Raw genomic sequence first — 21329 nt, 5'->3', positions numbered from 1 at the left:
ATCTATGAAAATTGAGAGATCCAAGTTTCAAATCCCTCTATTTACGACCCAATTTACGGAGAGGAGGATAGGTCGTAGACCCCAAGAGGTTTATTCATAGTTATGTGTCAGGCGGGCTATTATGTTCCTTTGGGATACCAAAAAAAAAAAAAAAATTAGAAGCCCAAGAGATTAATATTATAAGACTAAGGGATTAATAATATTTTAAACTCAAGGGATTATTGATATTATAAACCCAAGGGATTATGAACCTTGATATTAATATTATAAACCCAAGTGTTTATATACCCAAGAGATTAATATTAAACCCTATAATTAATATTATAAACCCAAGGGATTAGAAACATTGTGATAATGATGATGAGATTGATTAATATTATAAATCCTAGGATTAATATTAAAAACACTAGGATTAATTTTTTTGTAAGCTTGGTAGGACCTTTTTATTCATTTTCAACAAAAGCAGGTTACAACCATATTTAAGGAGTTCAGTGGCCTCAACCTTCCCATTTGGAAACCAGGTTTGTTGGTCATCGAACAACATTGTAAGCCATCCACAAACAATAAATTTTGAGTCTGTCTAATAGTGCCTTATAAGACTGGATGTCTTGAAACCATATACAAGATAAATAACTGTAACATAGGAGTCTAAAAAACATATTTACCTTAGAAAATTAAACAAAACTAAAACCAATCAGAGTTAAGCATATTTCTATTGATTACAAGAATCCACTAGAGTTGGATCCTTCACACTTGAACCCAATAATTTAGACCAAGGAAGACATGGATGTGTTTCTCAATGTGGTTGAGACAGATGTTCTACTGCTGAATTTGGAACAGGATAAGTTGAAATTCCTTTTGGATTTCTTGAAATCCAGGATCAGACTTCAGAGAGGCAACTAGAGGGTTCATTATAGCCTTGGCCACAATGTTTTTCATCAACCAATAGAGGTGAATGGTATGCTTGTATTGAGAAGTGTGACCTCTAGAATGACCATGGTCAGGGACTAGGTCTCTCCAATCTTCCAATTGAAACTCTGCTTCTGCAAAATGATTCAAGTTTGTTTGCCAATTTGAAATTAATTGTCAAGCCTGAGTTGGGGTAACTATATGATAGGAGCGGGTTACCTCTTGGATTAGTTGTGCAACTGATTTACGACCTCATCCCCATAGATGGCGAGCTTGATCTTGGCCATTGTCTCCTCGCTTCCTCGGAGGCCTTCCCTAACCTTGACCACCTCTTCCCAAATAGCTAGAATCGAAGGAAGGGAAAACCACGATTCTTCTTGAAAAAATAGTGGATACGAAGAAAACCCTGAAAGAAGATACACAAACCATGAACTTAGAGCAACCTAACAATTTGGGGTCTCGAAAATTATAGTGACAATGAATACCTCATAAATTATCACAACATAGATGTATTCAATAACTAACGTTAGCCCTAAACTTGATAATTAACCTGAGAATGGGATGGGTCTGCCACCCATGACATGGAACAACATACCCAGGCTCCCTAAGCCCATTTAGGACCAGAGACAGAGGTGAAACAAGATGGGTTTAGCACCCAAGGCAGAAAAAACATGCCCTAGCTCCCCAAGCTTGTTTCTGACTAGACACAAAGATAAGACAAGAGGAGCCAAACATAGGAAATTCTTAATCCTCCACACTATCTGAGACATCGAATGAAGTAAGAATCTAGTACAGACGTACAAGCATGAAGCATCCACATAACTCCAAGCCAGAGAAATCTAGATGTACATGTCCATGCAAGATAATTAAATACCAAAGAGAACAGAGATAATCATATAGAAAGCAGATAATATAGAGTAAAACCGATCACATATTTCCATATTTTGTGACATAGATTCCAATTTCTTGCACGGGCCATATTATAAAGATTTCCCCATAAGATCTGTGAAACAATATAATAACTTGTAGAGAGTGGGTGATGAGGAGGGTTAAGATAAATAACATACTTGATGGATGTGGACATGACACTAGGAAAACCAACTGTACCAGGGTAACCTGCAGAGCCTTCCTCTCAAATGACCACAAGCTAACCAGAAGCACTATACCAACTCCAAATATTGAAACAAGAAGCCAAATATTTGAGAATGAGGAGTGACAAACCCTTAAAACTTATAAGGAGGTATCACTTTGGCCCTTCTTATCTTAATTAATTGATGGCATGCGCATTTCCACCATACCTTCAATACCAAACATGCGAGGGTTGTGGGTAATCTTCCCTTCGATCCTTACATCATTCAACTTACACATGGCTCAGATCCCAATGAGATCCATTTGTTGGCTCACAACCTGATCGGGGAACACTAAGATTAATATTATAAACCCTAAGATTAATATTATAAACCCTAATATTATAAATTGCAAACCCAATATTAAACCTTAATATTAAAAATCCCTAATACTATAAACCTAATATTAGACGCTAATTTTGTAATATAACAATACGTCATTGAATAAGATGTAATGTGATGTAACATTGGGACAATGATTGTTAAATTGATTGTCATATTGAGACAATGTTTGCCACAATATGAAATTGGATAAATTTTTGTACCGTTCCATTGTCACAAAATAAAAATCTAATACAAAACCCTAAAATTATAAAATCCAATTTAATAACCTTAAGATTAATATTATAAACCCTAATATTAAACTAAAATATTATAAATTATACACCCAATATCAAACCCTAATATTATTAGCCCAATATTAAAAACCCTAAAATTATAAATCCTTACACTAAACCCCAATTTTGTAATGTCAAAATGTGACATTGAATAAAGTTTTGTACCATTCCAATGTCACAACATTAAACCTTAATACAAAACCCTAACATTATAGAACCCAATACAGTAAACCCTAGTATTATTATTATAAACCTTATGATTATAAATCCTAATTCTAATACATTAAACCCCATGATTACAAACCCTAGGAGTAATATGATAAACCCTAGTATTAACATTATTAACCTTAGCCCTCCAATATAAGCCTCCATGGTCAATCATGGCCATCCACTATAGTTCATTATGGGTCACCTACAAATAGATCATGATTACTGAGGTAAGTATGGTTCACCATGGTAGTCATGTTGACTATAGTTGACCATGTCAAAAATAATCAACCATAGTTAACATGTGTTAACGTATAGATTAATTTATAGTCAAAACATTATAAACATGTAGATTAATATATTATTAATGTGCCATTAATGTATATTAAACTCTTATGAATGGTATTTAAATATTTTAATCATTTTATTAATTTAAATTACTTAATTTGGTCTTATTCTCACCCATCTGTTGGAAACTCGACGGGTTACTTTTCCCTTTCCTTTATTGAATTCTTCCTTCTACCTTTACGGTTTCCTTACTGCTTTGATTTATTGCATTTACTTTTGACAAACACAAATTTTGTTTCGATAAAATAAGATGAATGCCCCACCTCACGAACGAGACCCCATTGCCCCAAACCCAACTACCTTAATCTACCAATCACATATGATGATCCCCTTCCCCAAATGACAATATCAAATGCAAAGGACCTGGAGGGACTCTTCCGAAGGAGATCGAGGACCCAGAGGGACTCATTAGCAGTTGAGGGGGAGGCTTTCTATATTTTATTTCCAAGCAAACTAAGTGCCTGCACTGAACTTGGTAGACGATAACTAATTAATAGTTAATTTTTTTATTAATTAAATTAAAATTTAAAATCGTAATTGAATCAGTAAAAATAGAGGATAAAATTTCAAAAAATAATTTCTTAAAAACTCAAGCTTGCATTCTATGGTTCACCATGGTATTCATGTTGACTATGATGCCCATGTTGACTATAGTTCACCATGTATACAATAGTCAACCATAGTTAACATTTGGTAATTTATAGATTAATTTATAGTTAAAACTTTAGAAACGTGTAGACTAATATATTATTAATGTGTCATTAATACTATATTAATGTGCAAAATTAATATATTATCAATCTGTCATCAATGTGGATAGATTTTTGTACCATTCCAATGTCATAGTACGAAACCCTAATATAAAACCTAACATTATAAAACCAAATATAATAAACCATGAGATTAATATTATAAACCATAATATTAAACCCAAGTATTATAAATTATAATCTCAATATTAAACCCTAATATTATAAACGCCATATTACAATCTCTAATATTATAAAAACTAATATTAAACCTTAATTTTGTAATGTCACAATGCAACGTTGAATAAATTGCAATGTAATGTAACATTGTGACAATGAAATGTAACATTGTGACAATGATTGTCAAATTAATTGTCACATTAAGACAATATTTGTCATTTATTTTTGTACCATTCCAATGTCACAATATTGAACCCTAATACAAAAATCTAACATTATAAAACTCAATATAATAAACTGTAAAATTATTATTATAAACCATAATATTATAAATCCTAAATTTAATATGTTAAACCCTAAATTAAAATTAATTAATTAAATTAAAATTTAAAGCCCTAATGAAACATAGTGGATACACTTTCGATATGACTTTGAAAATACAAGTAAATGGTTTTAGGAAAACAAGTAATAGCTACATAATACTTTCGACAAATATTAGTTTTGTGCACTGTTAGGAGTCGAGCGACTAGAAGCACTATTCCTCAAACCTAGTCGATGCAACTGAAACCTAATCGATGTTGTGTGGATGTGCACTCAATCTCCGTGTTAAGGAGCGACACCAAATGAAGTGTCAACGCAACCTTTTATAAATATTTTTTTAATAAATTATAATGCCAATGACGTTTCATGAATTATTTTTTAATAAATTAAAGATAATAACACATTAAAAAACTGAAAAACTATTCACAGACTTTCCTTACCAGCAATTAGTTATGTATAAGATGAAGAATATTCCTAAATTATAAAATCTCAACTAATCATAATTTCAAATTTTAAAATTCCTCAAATCCAATTTCAATATAGATTACACTATAAACATAATTATAAGTTTATATAAATTTATATTTATAATAAAAATATATTACTTAAAATTATATTAATTCAACCAACCAAACTTCCATTAAACTATTTACATTAATTTGAAAATTAAATTTACTATTAATTATTTTCAATTTTTTTGTCAAATAATTAATATGATAAAATAGTTTATCATATTAAACTTTACTCACTATTAAAGAAATTCCCCTACAAAAATTCAATCAAGAAAATGTAATCAATTTTTTATTTAGTTAAATTTAATATGATGCCGTGATAACTAACTAAATTTAATATGATTGTCTAGTCACTAATTCGATTGCATCCTATTGAGAAGGCTCAGTCTCTTTTTATCTTCATTTTATAGATTCCCTTGCTAATAAATGTAGATTTGAAATGTTGAACGTTTCCATATGCTTCCGCACTTGAATCGTCAAAATATATGAGATAATTACAAGTTTTGATATTCTCGCACACTTAAAATGTCAAAATATATCAGATAATTAGGCCGATAGGCCTTCCTATGCATCAACAATCGTCAACACTTTTACCCTGCTCCGTTAGATCAGGGGAGACACTTTCAACCGTTGATTTGAAGTGTGACTGTTTTTTCCAAATATCCGTTGAGTTGCATTCTTGGCATGGCATGATATTTTTACTGCTTTTTCCCATTCTTTCTGGAAGATATTTTTACTGATTTTTCCTATTCTCTTATGTCCAAGAATGGTGAATATACGTCCACAGTTGCGCGTTTGTGTTTTCTTGGATTGTGTATATGCTTTGCCTTTTCTTGTGTTTGACACCGTTCTTTGTTTGCAGGCCGGGAAGAGGTAACGGTCGCGGAGTCAAATCTGTCTGGGATCGTACGCGGCGGAGGGATAGACATGAATCGGGTTCCGGCTACCAATGAGTCTGAGTATTCGTCGGTTTTCCAGGTCGATACCTTGCGGACGAATGACACCGGTTTCGTGGTAGTGAAGTGAGAGCGAGAAAGAACCTTTGAGTTGGAGGCGGAGAGGGATCGAACCTGCGATGTGAGTTCCAGGACAAGCGACGAGGAGGAGATAGGTTCGACGAGGAAAAATCTTCGGCTTTCCAAGGAGCAGTCTGCACTACTGGAGGAAAGTTTCTTGGAGCACAACACTCTGAACCCGGTAATGGATCCTTGAATCTTTAATCGCAGTAATCTTTTATCGTTTGCTTTCTTTTTGAACCCTTGGCAGTTCATGGATTTAAGATTACACGCTGATCCGGTTTTCTGATCGGGATCTTAGCAGAAACAAAAGAACGCTTTGGCCAAGGAATTGAATTTGCAACCTCGGCAGGTGGAAGTCTGGTTTCAGAACAGAAGAGCGCGGTAAGAATTCATTTTAGGGACCTTTAAAAAAAGAGACTGTACCGTATTTGTGATTTTGCGGCCATTAACGTGAGGTCTTTGCTTTTGCAGAACAAAGTTGAAGCAGACAGAAGTAGACTGCGAGGTTCTGAAGCGGTGCTGTGAGAATCTAACGGAGGAGAACAGAAGGCTACAGAAAGAGCTGCAAGAGCTTAGGGCTCTGAAGGCGGTTCCTCCTCAGTGCGTGATAGGACAGGATAATTACTACATGCCGCTGCTTGCCACAACGCTCACCATGTGTCCCTCCTGTGAAAGGGTGGCTACCATGGAAAACAGCCCTAACCTTTCATTTTCCATGTCCCGGATTTCGCAGTTTGCCCAAAAGTCTGCAGCTTGCTAACTTTGAGAGGCTTCCTCAGGCCAGGCTTGCCTGCAAAGCTTATCTGTGTAAAATATCATTTGTCAGTGGTAGTTTTTGGTCAGATTTTGAGAGATTTGGCTTCCCTCGAAAAGAGAGAAAAAAAACGTACAGATATATATACACTGCATATATCACTATATAACTCTTGTGGTTTGCAAAGCTTTTCCTTGCAGAAGTCAATGGCCTATTGTGCTAATTCACTGCCTCAGGGAAATCATATGCCCATGCACCCATGGTAGTCTCACTTCAAACAAGAGCACCGGGTTGTAAACATGATGTAATATTTCTGGTTTAAAGATAAAATCCTGGTTCCTTCAAAGGAAAAGTGACTCGACGCAAGAAACCATTTTGCAGTAACGAGTGTGTCAGGTCTGGTTGCTTTCATGTATCTGTCCATCAAAAATTTCAAATTCATTGTCAACTTTTCCACAGGGCAAGTCTTATATGTATTAAAATTACAGGTTGGACAGGTTCTTTGCACGTACAAATTTTGTCTCTGCAAAATTCTGGACAGGCATACAGATATGTATTAAAAACTATTTAAGACATTCCCAAAAATGCACAGCAGCCCATTATGAAAACTCCTTCAACGATCAAGTACAGGTCTATAATCATTCTCGAAACAAATGGATGGATGGAAAAGAGAAATATAACTGTTGTACATTATAAAGTGTTTTAAACAAAGTCCACGAAGTGCTATGATAAATTCCATGTGCCATGCTTTTCTGCTACGCAAGTGGTTCGCACATGATGTATATATATATTAACTGGAATGTTTTTTGAGATTACACGGCTTAAATTTAATATTTTAATTAAAATTTAATATTTCGATAAAATGAAATTTTAAATAAAATTAATTAGGTCGTAATTTTATTTTGTTTAATAATTAATTTTCCTGAAAGATATAGTCTTCATTTATCCACAGATATAATTATTTTCTCTCTAAACCTATTATTGTTATTATGGCATTGCAGTAAAGATACTTTCAATCAAATATATGGCTTGAGTACCAAAATCACTAGAGGATAGCATCATTATATATATGGTTTGAGTATCAAAATCATTTTGGAATTATGACATTGTAGTAAAGATACTTTCAATCAAATATACTCATATGGCTTGAGTATCAAATTATTTGGAGATAACATTATTATATATATGGTTTAAGTATCAAAATCATTTTGGAATGGCGAACATATTTTCTTCTCTAAACCCATTATTGTCATCATGGCATTGCACCAAACACAGTTTCAAACAAATGCACTCATTATATATATGGCTTGAGTAATTATTTTCTTCTCTAAACTCATTATTGTCATCATGGCATTTCACCAAAGATAGTTTCAATCAAATGCACTTATTATATATATGGCTTGAGTAATCACAATCCAAAGGCATATAAGCCATCAAAATTAGGTGGACCTTTAGCATGGCTAGATTTTTATCCATCAAATTTTAAACCAACAATTTTTAGGCTAATAGGCTTTCCTATGCATCAACAATCGTCTACACTTTTACCCTGCTCCGTTTGATCAGGTGAGACACTTTCAACCGTTGATTTGAAGTGTTCGATTCATTATCCCTCGCCGCACATCGCATCTGGCAACTGTTTTTTCTAAATATCGGTTGATTTGCTTTCTTTTCACCTCCGAGTTCTGCTGTGCATTGAAACACTTCTAGCAAGCTTCAATCCGAATCCTCCTGTGCTCTCTATTCATTAAGGAAAACAAGAAATCTTCTCCACCATATATTCTCCGCTATCTTCTAAGATCGGGGAAGGGGCCGGCATTATTCTCTTCGTTTATGTGCTTGGAAGGTTGATTTGGGCTCCTGGAATTATATTGTTTTACAGTCGAGGTGTGTGTCGGGAATCATGGTGAAGGTGGAAGTGACCATGGAGGTTGGAGCCGATGGAGTAGTGTCCGGTGTGTTGTTCTTCCTTTCAAGCGTGCGTGTTCATGTTTAGATGGTCGTCTTCAAGCATGGTTGTCTTTAGGTGAGCATGCGTGTTCATGTTTAGATGGTCGTCTTCAGGCGAGCGTGAGATCACAATCAGGAAGGCATCCATGTGGAAGAAGTGCTTCTTTTATTCTTGCTACTTGTAATGTTAGCAACGATTTGGTATTCTCTTATTTTTGTTTTTGCCTTCCAGCCTCCTAATTTGGCATTGACCATGGTTTTTTAACGTCTCTATAGACATGGTCTTCGAAATCGCTGTGGTCATTTAATTTCCAACTTCTAAGTTCTCCCTTTGACATTTAAGGTTTGTAATGTCATATTTAGCATGGTTTCGAATATTATATTTTGACTTTCTAATCGCAATATAAAATTATGGTTTTCAATGTAGTAGTCATGGTGGTTATTGCTTTGGTCACTAACAAGCTTTGTATATGCTTGGCCATCTATAGAGGTTTCTTGATTTTGGGTAATTAACTTAACCTCTTGATTTTGGGTAATTAACTTACTCTAAAATGGAATAAGACATTCAATGTGTTCCTTGTAATATAGATATAAACAAAACATCTAAAGAAAAGTAATTGCACAATGATCCAGTGCAAGAAAACAAAGTTTTCCACAAACCAATTAACTCTTCTAGAAAAATTCAACAAATCCAATTTAATAATCCTATCGGCCTCTCTTTGTACCTTTTGGGACAATTTCTAATTACAAGAATATTTATACTTAAATGTTGTAGTTATTGTTGCATACCAGAGATTCATATTCAAGGCTGCAACTTGAGTCCGATTCGCAGAAGCCGAGGCTGCTAGTGGCTTGTCCCTGAACTCCCGCAATTGTTCTTTCCCCATACAGAGCATCCCCTATCCATGTGCATCGGTGAGAATGAGGTTCTGAAGCATTGGATGATCAGAAATTATCTGTTGTAACAAATAATGCCTTGGATAAGCTGCAATTCACTAGCTTATGGTCCAAAATACTCTCAGCTTCAACCCGCCATCTGTGTACAACGATTCTGGTATACTGCCATTATCATCCAAACTCTCATTAGATTCATCCATTGTTTGAATAGCAGAACGAGGATTTTTCCTCAAATTATTCTCATAGAAATACGATGTGGATCCCAATATCACGCATCTCTCAAGCGTACTACCAGATTTGGCTCTCCACCTCAACAACATGCCATCCTCAATGCCAAGCTCTCCACCGGGAAGCTCAGTGCGAAGATTTTGAATCTCCTTGAAGTTTTTTAGCACCTCGCCAGGGGAATGATGTGAAACCTCGGCAAGAACAACCTTCTTCATCTCGAGGATCTGTTGCAATGCCTGTAAGGGGCTTAACTATACTACTGATCACAAGTTTACCAAAAAGACCTATAAAGCCCCTGCTCCTATCGCTCAAACTCCCGCTCTCCTCACCAGAGATCATGCAATCCACCTTCACCACGACATCCTCCACCTGCGACACCAAACCGTTAAAGTGTTTCGAAACATCCAAGCACCGCCCTAGGGCTTTGATGTCGGTTAACTTGTAAAAGATCACCATAACTAACGAATTGGGAAGACGATCAAATTGATCCGTTATAGGAATTTGAACCTCCGAGCTCGCGTTATTATTAGTCCCTGCCATCTGGCATCCGGCAGGGACTATAGTAATCGTTAGTAGCCGACTTAGCATTAGTTTAGATTTTTTTTAGTCTGTTATATGGTGCTTAGTATAAAGTCTGTGCGGTGTTCTCCCCAGATAACCAAAGTCTGATTCCCCGCTGAAGCTTTCCCATCTTATTTGGCCTCTTCCCAAGGCGAAAGAGGCCCGAACATAGGTTAAGTTGATATTTACGCCCAGTATCATTATGCCTGACCGTCAACGGTCTAGTGTTAATGCTAGCATTAATTCGTTAATTCGTAAACATGTATATGCTAAGGTTGCAGGGTATGCTCCGGTTTGGTCTTAACAGGTGTTGTGCAGGTGTGCGTGCTCTGTCGCATGATCCTCATCAACAGGTGCATCGTATGTAACATAGCATGGTAAGCCCCATCCCGAGGGACTATGGGTAATACCCGCTCAGCAGAGAAACCCTAAGTGCTCGCAGCATGTGGGCGCGATATGCTGTCTGGCTTACACGAATGGTTTCTTGTATTCAGGCTCCTCAGATATGACTGTGAAGGTATGGCGAGTCTCGGACCTCAAGTGCATCGAAACGATTCAGGCTCATGATGACGTTGTAAACGCCATTGCTGTCGGGCGGGACAGGCTGCTCTGTGGCTGGACTTGGAAGCTTTCTCCAGATATTCTCCTTGTGGTAGTATCTGGCCCTGCCTCAGTTTTCTGTCGGGGGAGCAGATCGGGGAGCTCGCACTCGGACTGGACGGTAGCGGGCAGCGTTTCCTATGGTTTCTGAGGGGGTCTCTGAGCAGCTCTAGCGAGCCAGCAGGTAGAGACAGATGCGCGGAATGGCTGGTAAGATCCTAAGCTTAGTATTCTAATTTAGCCTGAGAACAAGGATGCTGAGGGGGTTCCTGAGCAGCTCGCTATGTGAGCTAACCCCTAAAGCGACTTCAGTCCCGTGTTAGAGCTAACTGCTACTTCTTCTATAGCAAGTGCCGAGCAGGAATCACTGCTTATTCGACCGGTCACCCTGTCCATTTCAAGCCATCATCGGTGTCTTCGTGGGTTAACAACGCTGTCGCGTCGCTGTCGAAGATAATCAAAGAATACTCACAGCCGCATAGCCCTCATCGATTCTGCCATAATCGATTCTGCCATAGGAGAAACCATCACCTTCCCTCCATGGCCAAGAGATTCGCATCCTAATTTCTTCTTCTTCTAACTTAGGGTCTCAAAATAGCCAAAATTGCGCCTCCACTCTGCACAACCTCATCATGGTATGGAATCCCGCCGATGCCCCTTCTGTGAAAATCGAACTAGTGCTGCTTGTGGGTCTCTGCCGCCGAAGCCCCTTCTGCGAAAATCGAACTAGTGCTGCTTGTGGGTCTCTGTATTATTTCAACAGTATTGGCAGCGACATTTCGCAATAGCTTTGTGGTAGATTTATTAGGTGGCATTACATTACATTGCAGGGTCTTCCTGCTCGCGTTTCAGGTTTCAATATCCCTGATCACAGATGTTAGCCTGATTACAGATGTTACACTAGTTTCAATCTTGTTGCTCGGGTTTCAGGTTTCAATCTCCCTGATCACAGCTGTTAACCTGATGCGACCTTAGGTGGCCTGCTGTAGAGCTTGCATGTGTTATGCTAGGGAGAGAGGTGTTAGGCACATGGCCGTCATGTAGGGCCCACAAGGTGGATAAAAGTTTCGAATTTCATTTTTATTTTTATTGACATCGATTGATTTTCTTATTTTTATTTAAATTTGAAATTTCATGTTGCATTGTCGTTTCTTAGTTGAGAGTTGGTACAGTTGAGAGCTTACCAGGGTTCTGCCCCATTGATTCACTCTTCGGCTCTGTCAACGGATACGACTTAACGACCCTCTTTCGTCGCCCTTACTTGGGAAGTGAAGGAAATTTGCATAGATTTGGATATTTGCAGTGAATGTTCTTTAGTTTTTATGGTTCCCTTCTTCAAAGTAGAAAAAGAGGAAATTTTACTGTGATTTAGATGTTTTATCTCGTTGCAAAGTACAGGAAGTGAAAGAACATTCTTTTCTTTTCCTTTTTCTTTTGTGGCTATCTCGTATGTGAGATTTTATCTATTGGTTGCTAAACCTATTCTTACATTTCTACAGGAAAAAAGGCTTCTGAATAGCATTCGCCAATATCAAACTTCATTGCAGAAATACATGGCACTGATGGACCTCGAGGTATTTCTATTGAAATATCCAAACTTTTATCGAAACCCGAGTATGGTCTGAGCATTTTTCTATTTCTCCTTTAAATGGTTTGAGCATTTTTCTGTTCTCCCTCCAATATCATCAGTAGTTTTGGTGTCAGTCCCTTGTGGGCCATCTTTGGCATGTGGTTATTATCTATGTTAATATGAAAACTATCTGTCTACTCTCATTCCTTTTCGAGAGATCAAGGTAATTGGCACCAAACTTTGGTTCTGGGTCTTTGTTTAGATATGGCATTTTCATCTATAATCTGGTTGGTGGGTGTCCCTAATTCTCTAATTTTCAGTAATGGGTCTTTGTGTTTTGAAGCGCATTAACTATCTGTCCCTTTATGTAACTGCAACTAACTGATTAAATCTCAATCAGGATCACTTGCAAGTTCATTAAGATTAGTATGATTTAGATTACGTATGTTCAGCATTTTAATTTCTGAAAAAAATCTGGAATCCCAACTGGTTCCCTCAATGGTTCGACCATGTTTTTTGGGAGATAAGCTGCCTCCTAAAACCGTATTCGCATGTGGCGGCCTTTGCCCGTCCTCATGGGTTGAGTCTTTTTCTGGGTCTAGCATATGCTCTGCGGTGTCATTATCCCCCATTGCTTGTATTTTCCGAAAGTAGCATGGTAACCATTGATCATTTTGAGGTGAATTTTTGTCACTGTAATTCCAAGGTAGATTCATTTTGTGCGATTGATTGACGTAAGGTGCTAACAATTCTAAAAATTGCCACTATCTTCAATACTAAGATGATGTCCACAATTTTGATTAATATAACCTTCCTGAACGTTGATGCAAGTTAAATTAGGTTAGCTTAACATAAAGGTCATGGAAGAAACCCCAAGTCAAATTTATGTTGGGGTAGTGGTAGGATGAATGGTGAGGAAACGGATTGCTCTGTGTAGTTCAACAGTATTGGGGTATAGAGATCTGTTATTTTCCAATTCTGGGGTGAACATAAAGCAGGAAGAGGGTTTGCTAGCCTTTAACAGTGCTGAGAACATTGTTCAGATGTAGTGTATTTAAAACCACCATGTGAAGAAATATGGATGCATTTTAGGGTATACATGAAATTTGAATGCTGCTCAAACCACGGGTTAACTCTATGGCCTGGACTCTGTCTGATATCTTTGGTTTACTCGTCTCTCATAAGATCAAGGGAATTTGCAATTCATCTAAATCCATGGTCTTCATCGGGCATAAAATATTTCTTCTTTAGCTCTGTAGGAGTGGGTTTGATCTGGTAGTTCATGGCTATATGTGCCACTGCCAATTGGTAGTTACAGGACTCTGATTGCTGTATCAGTTGCAGATGCAACATAACATAAACAATAGTTGAAATGGTTTGGCTGAGGAGCTCAAGCTTAATGTGTTTCCTTTGGTTCATATCTTCTCTAAATATCCCTTTCAGAACGAACTTTTCAACTTTGTAGTTGAATTTCTTATCTATTAGTGCGTGGTCTGAACAAATTATCCATAGAAATTTAGATCTTAGTTCTATATTGTGGGTACATTTGTTTTGGTTGAGGTCCATATACAGTAGTCCATGTAAGTGTTGCAACTCATCGATTGAACTTCTGATCCCTCAGTGTGATAAGTACAATCATAAGCTATACTTGCCGGGATGCTACACCCTTCTTTTGTTAACACATAGAATCTGTCCTTTCTTTCATTAACTTAAGAGATTTGCATTATGTGAATTACATTCTCCATCTCTCTATTTTTTATTGCTTGAAATTCTGGACTCTACATCTCCTATCAAGGAATTTTTTGTTGTTTCATCTTAGCTCATTTTCTTGCTTTTGGCATTTTGAGGGTTTTTAAAGGGATTATTTTGATTGATTTTCTCATTTGTAAACTGGACCTCAGGTTGAGTGCACCATTCCTAAAGATGATGGAACTTTAGCCTCATATGTAGGCTTTAGGGTGCAACATGACAATGCACGGGGACCCATGAAGGGAGGGATACGCTACCATCCAGAGGTGAGTTTATGATCGCTGATATGTAGTAACTGCTAACGATTGGCAATATCTGCATGCAAGATCTTTTATGTCCTATTAAGGCAACTACATCTATGGTTGAGTTACTTGATGTTACATCTATCTCTAGTTTGATGTTTTGGAAACATATATGGCTGTGTGTGCACTGAAATTGCTATAATGGAAACCTAATATGGCTTTCTTCTTGTTTAATATCGAGCAATATGGGAAGTATAAAGCACAAGGAAAATTATGAATCTTACTTCCTTTTTAAGTTAGTAGTACTTTGAGCTATTAACATAACCCTTTTTGCAATTCATCCAGTTTGCAACAATCATTTCAGAGAATGCTATAAATAATATATTTATGCCTTAGCACAACTAATGACATGGAAGACTGTTGTAGCTAACATACCATATGGGGGAGCAAAGGGTGGTATTGGTTGCGACCCACGGAGTTTAAGTTTCAGTGAGTTAGAAAGGCTTACTCGTGTCTTTACTCAGAAGATCCATGATTTGATTGGAGTCCACATAGATGTTCCAGCACCTGACATGGGAACTAATTCACAGGTCTTTTCCATGATTCCTATTCAAAGAGTTAGATTTATTAGCTCCGAGATTTAATACATATTTCTTCAATATCCACTATGCTTACATGGTTGATGTGAACAGACAATGGCCTGGATATTAGACGAGTATTCAAAATTCCACGGATACTCACCTGCAATTGTTACTGGAAAACCTGTTGTAAGTATATAAATCTTTATTCCAAAAGACCTCACCAACCTCTTGAGTGTATAATTTACATAGCTATTTGATGTTAGAAAGATTCTTTTGTGATGGATAGGATCTAGGTGGATCCCTTGGCAGTGATGCTACAACTGGTAGAGGTGTTATGTTTGCAACAGAAGCTTTATTAGCTGAGTATGGTAAAAGCATCTCAGGTCAACGTTTTGTAATCCAGGTAGATTGTTTTTCTCTTCAGCCTTTACTATGAATGTAAGTCTAGCCGCATAAAAAAAACACCATCTTGCTTGCCTTTCTTTGAATTTACTAGTTGCACTAATAGCATCAAAGAAACTCATTACCATGCTTTTGCTTTACTCAAAGGATATCTATGGACACTAAATGAAATGAAATTGGCTGCATAAATATGGCAATAACATCAATTCGAGGGGATTGGAACCATTACAGACTGAAATACATTCTTGAACCAAAACCTCTCTGACCTTTTCAGGGTTTTGGAAATGTCGGTTCCTGGGCAGCTGAACTTATCCATGAAAAGGGTGGAAAGATTGTAGCAGTTAGTGACATTTCAGGAGCTATAAAGAACAGCAATGGCCTTGACATTCCAGCTTTAATGAAGCACACAAAGACTAATGGTGTTGTTAAAGGATTTGAAGCAGCAGATTCAATTGATCCCAAAACCCTCTTGCTTGAAGACTGTGACGTGCTCATCCCTGCTGCTTTAGGTGGTGTTCTGAACAGGTCAGTATCCATCCAATTTAAGTTTCACAAGACCATCTGGCATTTGGAAGTTGACAGGGATTTGAAAGTACTTTTTAATTCAATTGACAAAACACTGCATTGCATAGGCTACTTTGTTGAGATTTAGTTTTGATACATATATTCCATAATCACTGTTATTGCAAAGTTGGAGATGCTAATTTAGTAATTTGATTGCTACTGCGTACTGGTCACAGGGAGAATGCTAGTGAAGTAAAGGCCAAATTTATTATAGAGGCAGCCAATCATCCCACAGATCCAGAAGCTGACGAGGTGAATTAGACAATCAGTTGAAGTTGTAGAGGTTTTGGAGTAATTTGACTTCTCTCAGGCGCACACAAAGACGAAGGCAAGCTCCTAAAGCTGCTTCTGAGAAGGGCAGGGCAAATCAATGAGGATTCAAGCAATAATTTCTATGTGGAGTTCATGGGACCTCGACACAGTAAGTTAGAATTCCATTGCTTTTCTTGTTTTCTTTTGGGTTTATTAGAGACCTGGATTCTGTTAGTTATAATAGGAAATACCCCACGCCAGGGAAAATAATTTAGTAAATTAGGTTACATTGTATTGAAGCTAGAATGAACTGAGAGTTAACTGTTTTCTTTTTCTCTCGAATTATTCTAGGTGACAAGCTGAGCTACTTCAGGAAAAAATTACATTGCTAAAGTTTTACATGGATTCAACCCTATCCTCTGCTTAACGTACGATGCACACGAGCTTCTGTACAATTTGTCAGGTATGCATTAAAGGCCAACGTTTAAAAAGTTGTGAAGACAAGATTTCTTTAATCAAGAACATTTCTTTAATCCGGATATGAAATTAGACCTAAGTGTTTTTTGTTGCTAGCTGGTTAGATCTGTGTGTTGAAACACATTGGCTTGTTACTCATCAATATGAGCTTAGAGATTGTGATATCATGCAAATATTCTATACCCATACGTCTTACCTATGATCTCTATTGATTCGGGATAAAGAGTGGTAAGTAATCTGATATCCATACTTGATTAGTCAGATAAGCATTAGATTAGTGCTATTCCCATTGCTTAGACCATTGCTGTTGTTGCATATTCCTGGGTTTCCTGTATTCGATCACAACTCTTAGTTATAATAGGAAATACCCCACGCCAGGAAAAATAATTTAGTAAATTAGGTTACATTGTATTGAAGCTAGAATGAACTGAGAGTTAACTGTTTTCTTTTTCTCTCGAATTATTCTAGGTGACAAGCTGAGCTACTTCAGGAAAAAATTACATTGCTAAAGTTTTACATGGATTCAACCCTATCCTCTACTTAACGTACGATGCACATGAGCTTCTGTACAATTTATCAGGTATGCATTAAAGGCCAATGTTTAAAAAGTTGTGAAGACAAGATTTCTTTAATCCGGATATGAAATTATACCTAAGTGTTTTTTGTTGCTAGCTGGTTACATCTGTGTGTTGAAACACATTGGCTTGTTACTCATCAATATGAGCTTAGAGATTGTGATATCATGCAAATATTCTATACCCATACGTCTTACCTATGATCTCTATTGATTCGGGATAAAGAGTGGTAAGTAATCTGATATCCATACTTGATTAGTCAGTCTTCCAACTATGTGTCCTAGACTTGAAACTAAACAGTGAATTCTCAACCATGGTGTCTTGTCACTAGATAAAAAAGAGAATGCTCAACAACCGAAACCAATAGCAAGGTCCCTTGAGAAATGAAGATCAAAATAGAGAGACTTCCTGACAGACTTTCTATGCAACCTAATTTCGCATTTACTACTGTCGCCACATGCATCATCCCATATGCCATTTGCTCCCCATGTCAGATCGCTCACTTAACGTAACGTTTTCATTTTATGCCCATCATTAAATATTGGCCTGCTCCAATCTGATCTTCAAGTATTTCAGCTCCATTCCAAATCAATCTGTATATGTACTTATTCCTGCACCTAGATATTGACATAAATCTCCTGTCTAGCCAATTGTTTATGAGAATAGCTTGGACCCAATCTACCACCAAGATTGCCCAATGTCAAATACATCACCTAATTTCACATTTACTTCTGCCGCCACATACATCATTTCATATGCCATTTGCTCCCCATGTCATATCGATCACTTAATTGCACCGATTGCTCACTTAACGTAAGCTTTTCGTTTTATGCCGACCATTAAATACTGCCCTCCTCCATTCGAGCTTCAAGTATTTTAGCTCCATTCACACTTAAAACCAGCTTACAAACACGTTCAACTTTTTTATAAATTGGCCTCTTCTGCACCTGGATATTCACATACATCTTCCCGCTTCACATAACATGGAATCCATTAGCATAAGCCAACTTACTCAACTCGCAGCATTGTTTCTCTTAGCACTTGTTCTCATGGCTCTTCTGATTATTGACATCGTAAAAGTCGAAAGACAAAGAAAAAAGAAACCAAAAAAACAATAACATCTCTTTTGCATTATTTTACGCATTGTCTTATTTCCCCGCTTCCTTCTCTGTTACAGGTGTACGACGGATGCTTCAAATATGCATTTGGGTCAGCCATGGTGGTGCAACTCGCATTTTTTATGCTTCTATCGTCTCTGCTCAGATGCCGGACTAATGTCCTAATTGTTAGCATTCGTGCTTGTCTTGTATTCTTCACATGTTACAGTCTGTCATAAGAAATGCGTATTTTCAAGGTCAAATGTAAGCTTCACGGCGGTTTTCATGTTACTCGTGTCTTGAATTTTCTATTGCAGTTGTGTGATTTTGGGCTAGCAACATAAACTGGTGTATCTTGAATTGATGATGATTCTCTGCAAGTTAGTTATTCAATAATGTTCAGATCTTTAGTATATAGTGCTCATGTAACTATTTCTATTGCAGTTGTGTGATTTTGGGCCCCGCGATTTATGTATTACTGAAACTTGCTCATGTGACTATTTCTATTGCAGTTGTGTGATTTTGGGCTAGCAACATAAACTCGTACATTGTTTTGAAATAACTGGTGCATTTTATATTATTCGACAGCCCTCTATGTCTGGCAGCTATGTCTGGTGCTTATGTATGGCTGCACTAGCTCTGTAAGGCTATGACTGGCTGTACTCAGCCGTATGACCCTCAAAAGGCGAATTGCATATAACAAGTCTCGGAAGCTAAACGGGCTAGATAGAACTATGTGCCTGTGTCTGGCTGTATGGCTATGTTCTCGGAAGCTAAATGGGCTAGATAGAACTATGTGCAGGGACTAGCTGCTTCGCAGCCTTCCTTGTTTTGCTTGCACCCGAACTCCAAATACATGCTTCCTCACACCCTTCAATGGAAAAAAGGAAACCTAGCTTCGATTTTGAAGGTTAAAACCCCCGGAAACATAAATATTCTTTTCTTTTCACCTTTACATCTGGAAGATTATTTGAAAGATTCACCTCTAAGATACAATCCACAGCCTCAAAATTAAAAGAAGATAAATGCAACGATTTTTATTTCTTCTTTTTTCCTTTTTCGTTGGTTGGGAAAAAGTTTAGACCTCGAATCTTACTGAAAAGATAGATCTGCCTCTTGGCACCTTTCTTCCTCCCATACCGGGGCCCCACCGTGAAGAAGGCTTGCAGAGACGGTTGCAGTAATTATTCTTCACTTTACAAACTTTTTGCCACATACTTTTCCAGATACTCGATTTCGGAGGACACAGGCCGAGATACACACTTTATACATGCCAAAAGATCTGATTCTACCAACGCATTCAAGTTTTGGAACTTGAGAACATGGATCTACGTGGCCTAGAAGCCTGTGAAAACCCGTGAAGTCCTGTGAGAGCAGGGGCGAGCACGACCCCTCGTAGTTATTGTTTGGAAGCGATTAACCCTTGATTTCTCTTAGCGCTATCCTAGGATGCCCGACGAAATGAATCATGATACTCTAAGTCTATCAGGCTATCACATCGAATCTAGCTATCAGATCGAATCTAGTTAGACCGAATTGTAACTAACTAGTAACAGTTTTTAATCTGATGGCAGAGACTATTTCCATCGTCTAACACTTAAATCACCTAAATCAAAAGCACATAAAGGGTGTTGGCATTATGATTCAAGTGTTGTCCTTGATGGAAACTCACTCAGAGGCTGGTACAGGTGCTCAGAGGTTGGTACAGGTGGTACAGGTGATGGCAACTTAATCAGAGGACAGATCTCAATACAGCATGCCAAGAAAGTTCATACACGCAGGTTTGTTAATCCCAAGTCGCGTGTACACGCAGGTTGGATTCAGCAAAAGAGCGTGTATGTGGAAAAGTACCTTTGGTCCGTGGCGGTTAGTCCTTGGAAGTTGTGCCTATGGTTTCGGACCATGGTGTCTCGTCGGGCGTGTCAATCCCTAGTTTTGAGGTTGATGGTATTGGGTTACTATGGTTTTGGCTCTTGGTATTGAACAAGGCCTAAGGCTATATAAGGAGAAGATCATTAGGCAAGTTAGTGTATGCATTGTGTGTCTGACGCAGTGAGAGGATCTGGTATAGCTGGTTATCTGTTCGGGACGTTTGGCAAGGGTCGGATCTAACAACGAAGGTGTAAGAATCTATTTCTAGATCTACACGAGGGTTGCCTTTGGTGAAAGCGCGTATACACGCGGTTTTGGTACACTGAAGTAGCGTATGCATATGAGAGGATCTGGTATAGCTGGTTATCTGTTCGGGACGTTTGGCAAGGGTCGGATCTAACAGCGAAGGCGTAAGAATCTATTTCTAGATCTACACGCGAGTTGCCTTTGGTGAAAGCGCATATACACGCGGTTTTGGTACACTGAAGTAGCGTATGCATAATAAGATTTGATATTTCAGGTTGCTGCTGATTCTGGTGGTTGTTGCAGAGTTCTGGGCTCTGGTTTTGGTTCTGTGTTCTTGATGACAGGATTTCAGTGATTCAGTATTGGGTTATTTAATGAAGTATGATGCAAGTTTAAGTTGATGATTGTATTGCAGTAATGTTTGTTTTGTACTCTTGGATCCAGTCTGAAAATTGATGAAACGTGGTCCCTGAAGGTTGTAGGGTCAGCACCTACGTACTAGTAAATGGATCAGCTAGTACAAGAGCTGAGGGGGTTGTAGCTCCCTTCCAGAAGTAGTTGGAAAACGAGAGAGGGTTGTAGCCCTCTGCAGGTTGTAGCCTGCGTACTGGTAAAGGACTGCACCAGTACATTGTAAAAGAAGTTTCTCATTAAAGAAGAAAGAGACGAATTGCAGCAGGTGGTTTTCACCCACATTGGGTTTCCACCTTATATCATGGTGTTCAT

At 37.8% G+C, this 21329-nt stretch overlaps 1 protein-coding gene, 1 long non-coding RNA gene and 2 pseudogenes across 3 annotated transcripts; 3 read left to right on the top strand and 1 right to left on the bottom strand.

Annotated features, from left to right (window-relative positions):
* The first annotated feature begins 5813 nt into the window (after positions 1–5813).
* LOC149217902 (homeobox-leucine zipper protein HAT14-like) lies at positions 5814–7167 on the top strand (annotated as a pseudogene). Its single transcript, XR_016250160.1, has 3 exons — positions 5814–6167; positions 6291–6370; positions 6461–7167. The product of XR_016250160.1 is annotated as a homeobox-leucine zipper protein HAT14-like (transcript).
* Positions 7168–9430: 2263 nt separating this feature from the next.
* Positions 9431–19343, bottom strand: LOC149217899 (F-box protein At5g46170 pseudogene; annotated as a pseudogene).
* LOC149217901 (uncharacterized) lies at positions 13341–14544 on the top strand. Its single transcript, XR_016251293.1, has 2 exons — positions 13341–13674; positions 14448–14544. It is a non-coding gene; the product is annotated as an uncharacterized LOC149217901 (long non-coding RNA).
* Positions 14942–16390, top strand: LOC149217900 (glutamate dehydrogenase 1-like). Its single transcript, XM_089393136.1, has 5 exons — positions 14942–15127; positions 15230–15304; positions 15405–15521; positions 15795–16045; positions 16261–16390. The coding sequence occupies exons 1-5, from the start codon at positions 14942–14944 to the stop codon at positions 16343–16345; spliced, it is 714 nt and encodes a 237-aa protein (XP_089249262.1). The 3' UTR covers positions 16346–16390.
* Positions 19344–21329: the final 1986 nt, after the last annotated feature.

Source organism: Pinus tabuliformis, chromosome 1_1 (assembly GCF_031772625.1).
Source record: "Pinus tabuliformis cultivar Carrire ecotype Pingquan chromosome 1_1, CPIR1, whole genome shotgun sequence".
Classification (NCBI taxonomy): Eukaryota; Viridiplantae; Streptophyta; class Pinopsida; order Pinales; family Pinaceae; genus Pinus; species Pinus tabuliformis.
The sequence above is the reverse complement of the archived record's forward strand: the minus strand, read 5'-3'. Positions and strand labels throughout refer to the sequence as shown.

Coding starts and splice junctions, on each gene's coding strand:
- LOC149217900 (XM_089393136.1), top strand. CDS start 14,942: ATGACATGGAAGACTGTTGTAGCTAACATACCATATGGGGGAGCAAAG. Junction 15,305..15,404: donor TTGTTACTGGAAAACCTGTT/GTAAGTATATAA, acceptor TGTGATGGATAG/GATCTAGGTGGATCCCTTGG. Junction 15,522..15,794: donor GTCAACGTTTTGTAATCCAG/GTAGATTGTTTT, acceptor TGACCTTTTCAG/GGTTTTGGAAATGTCGGTTC.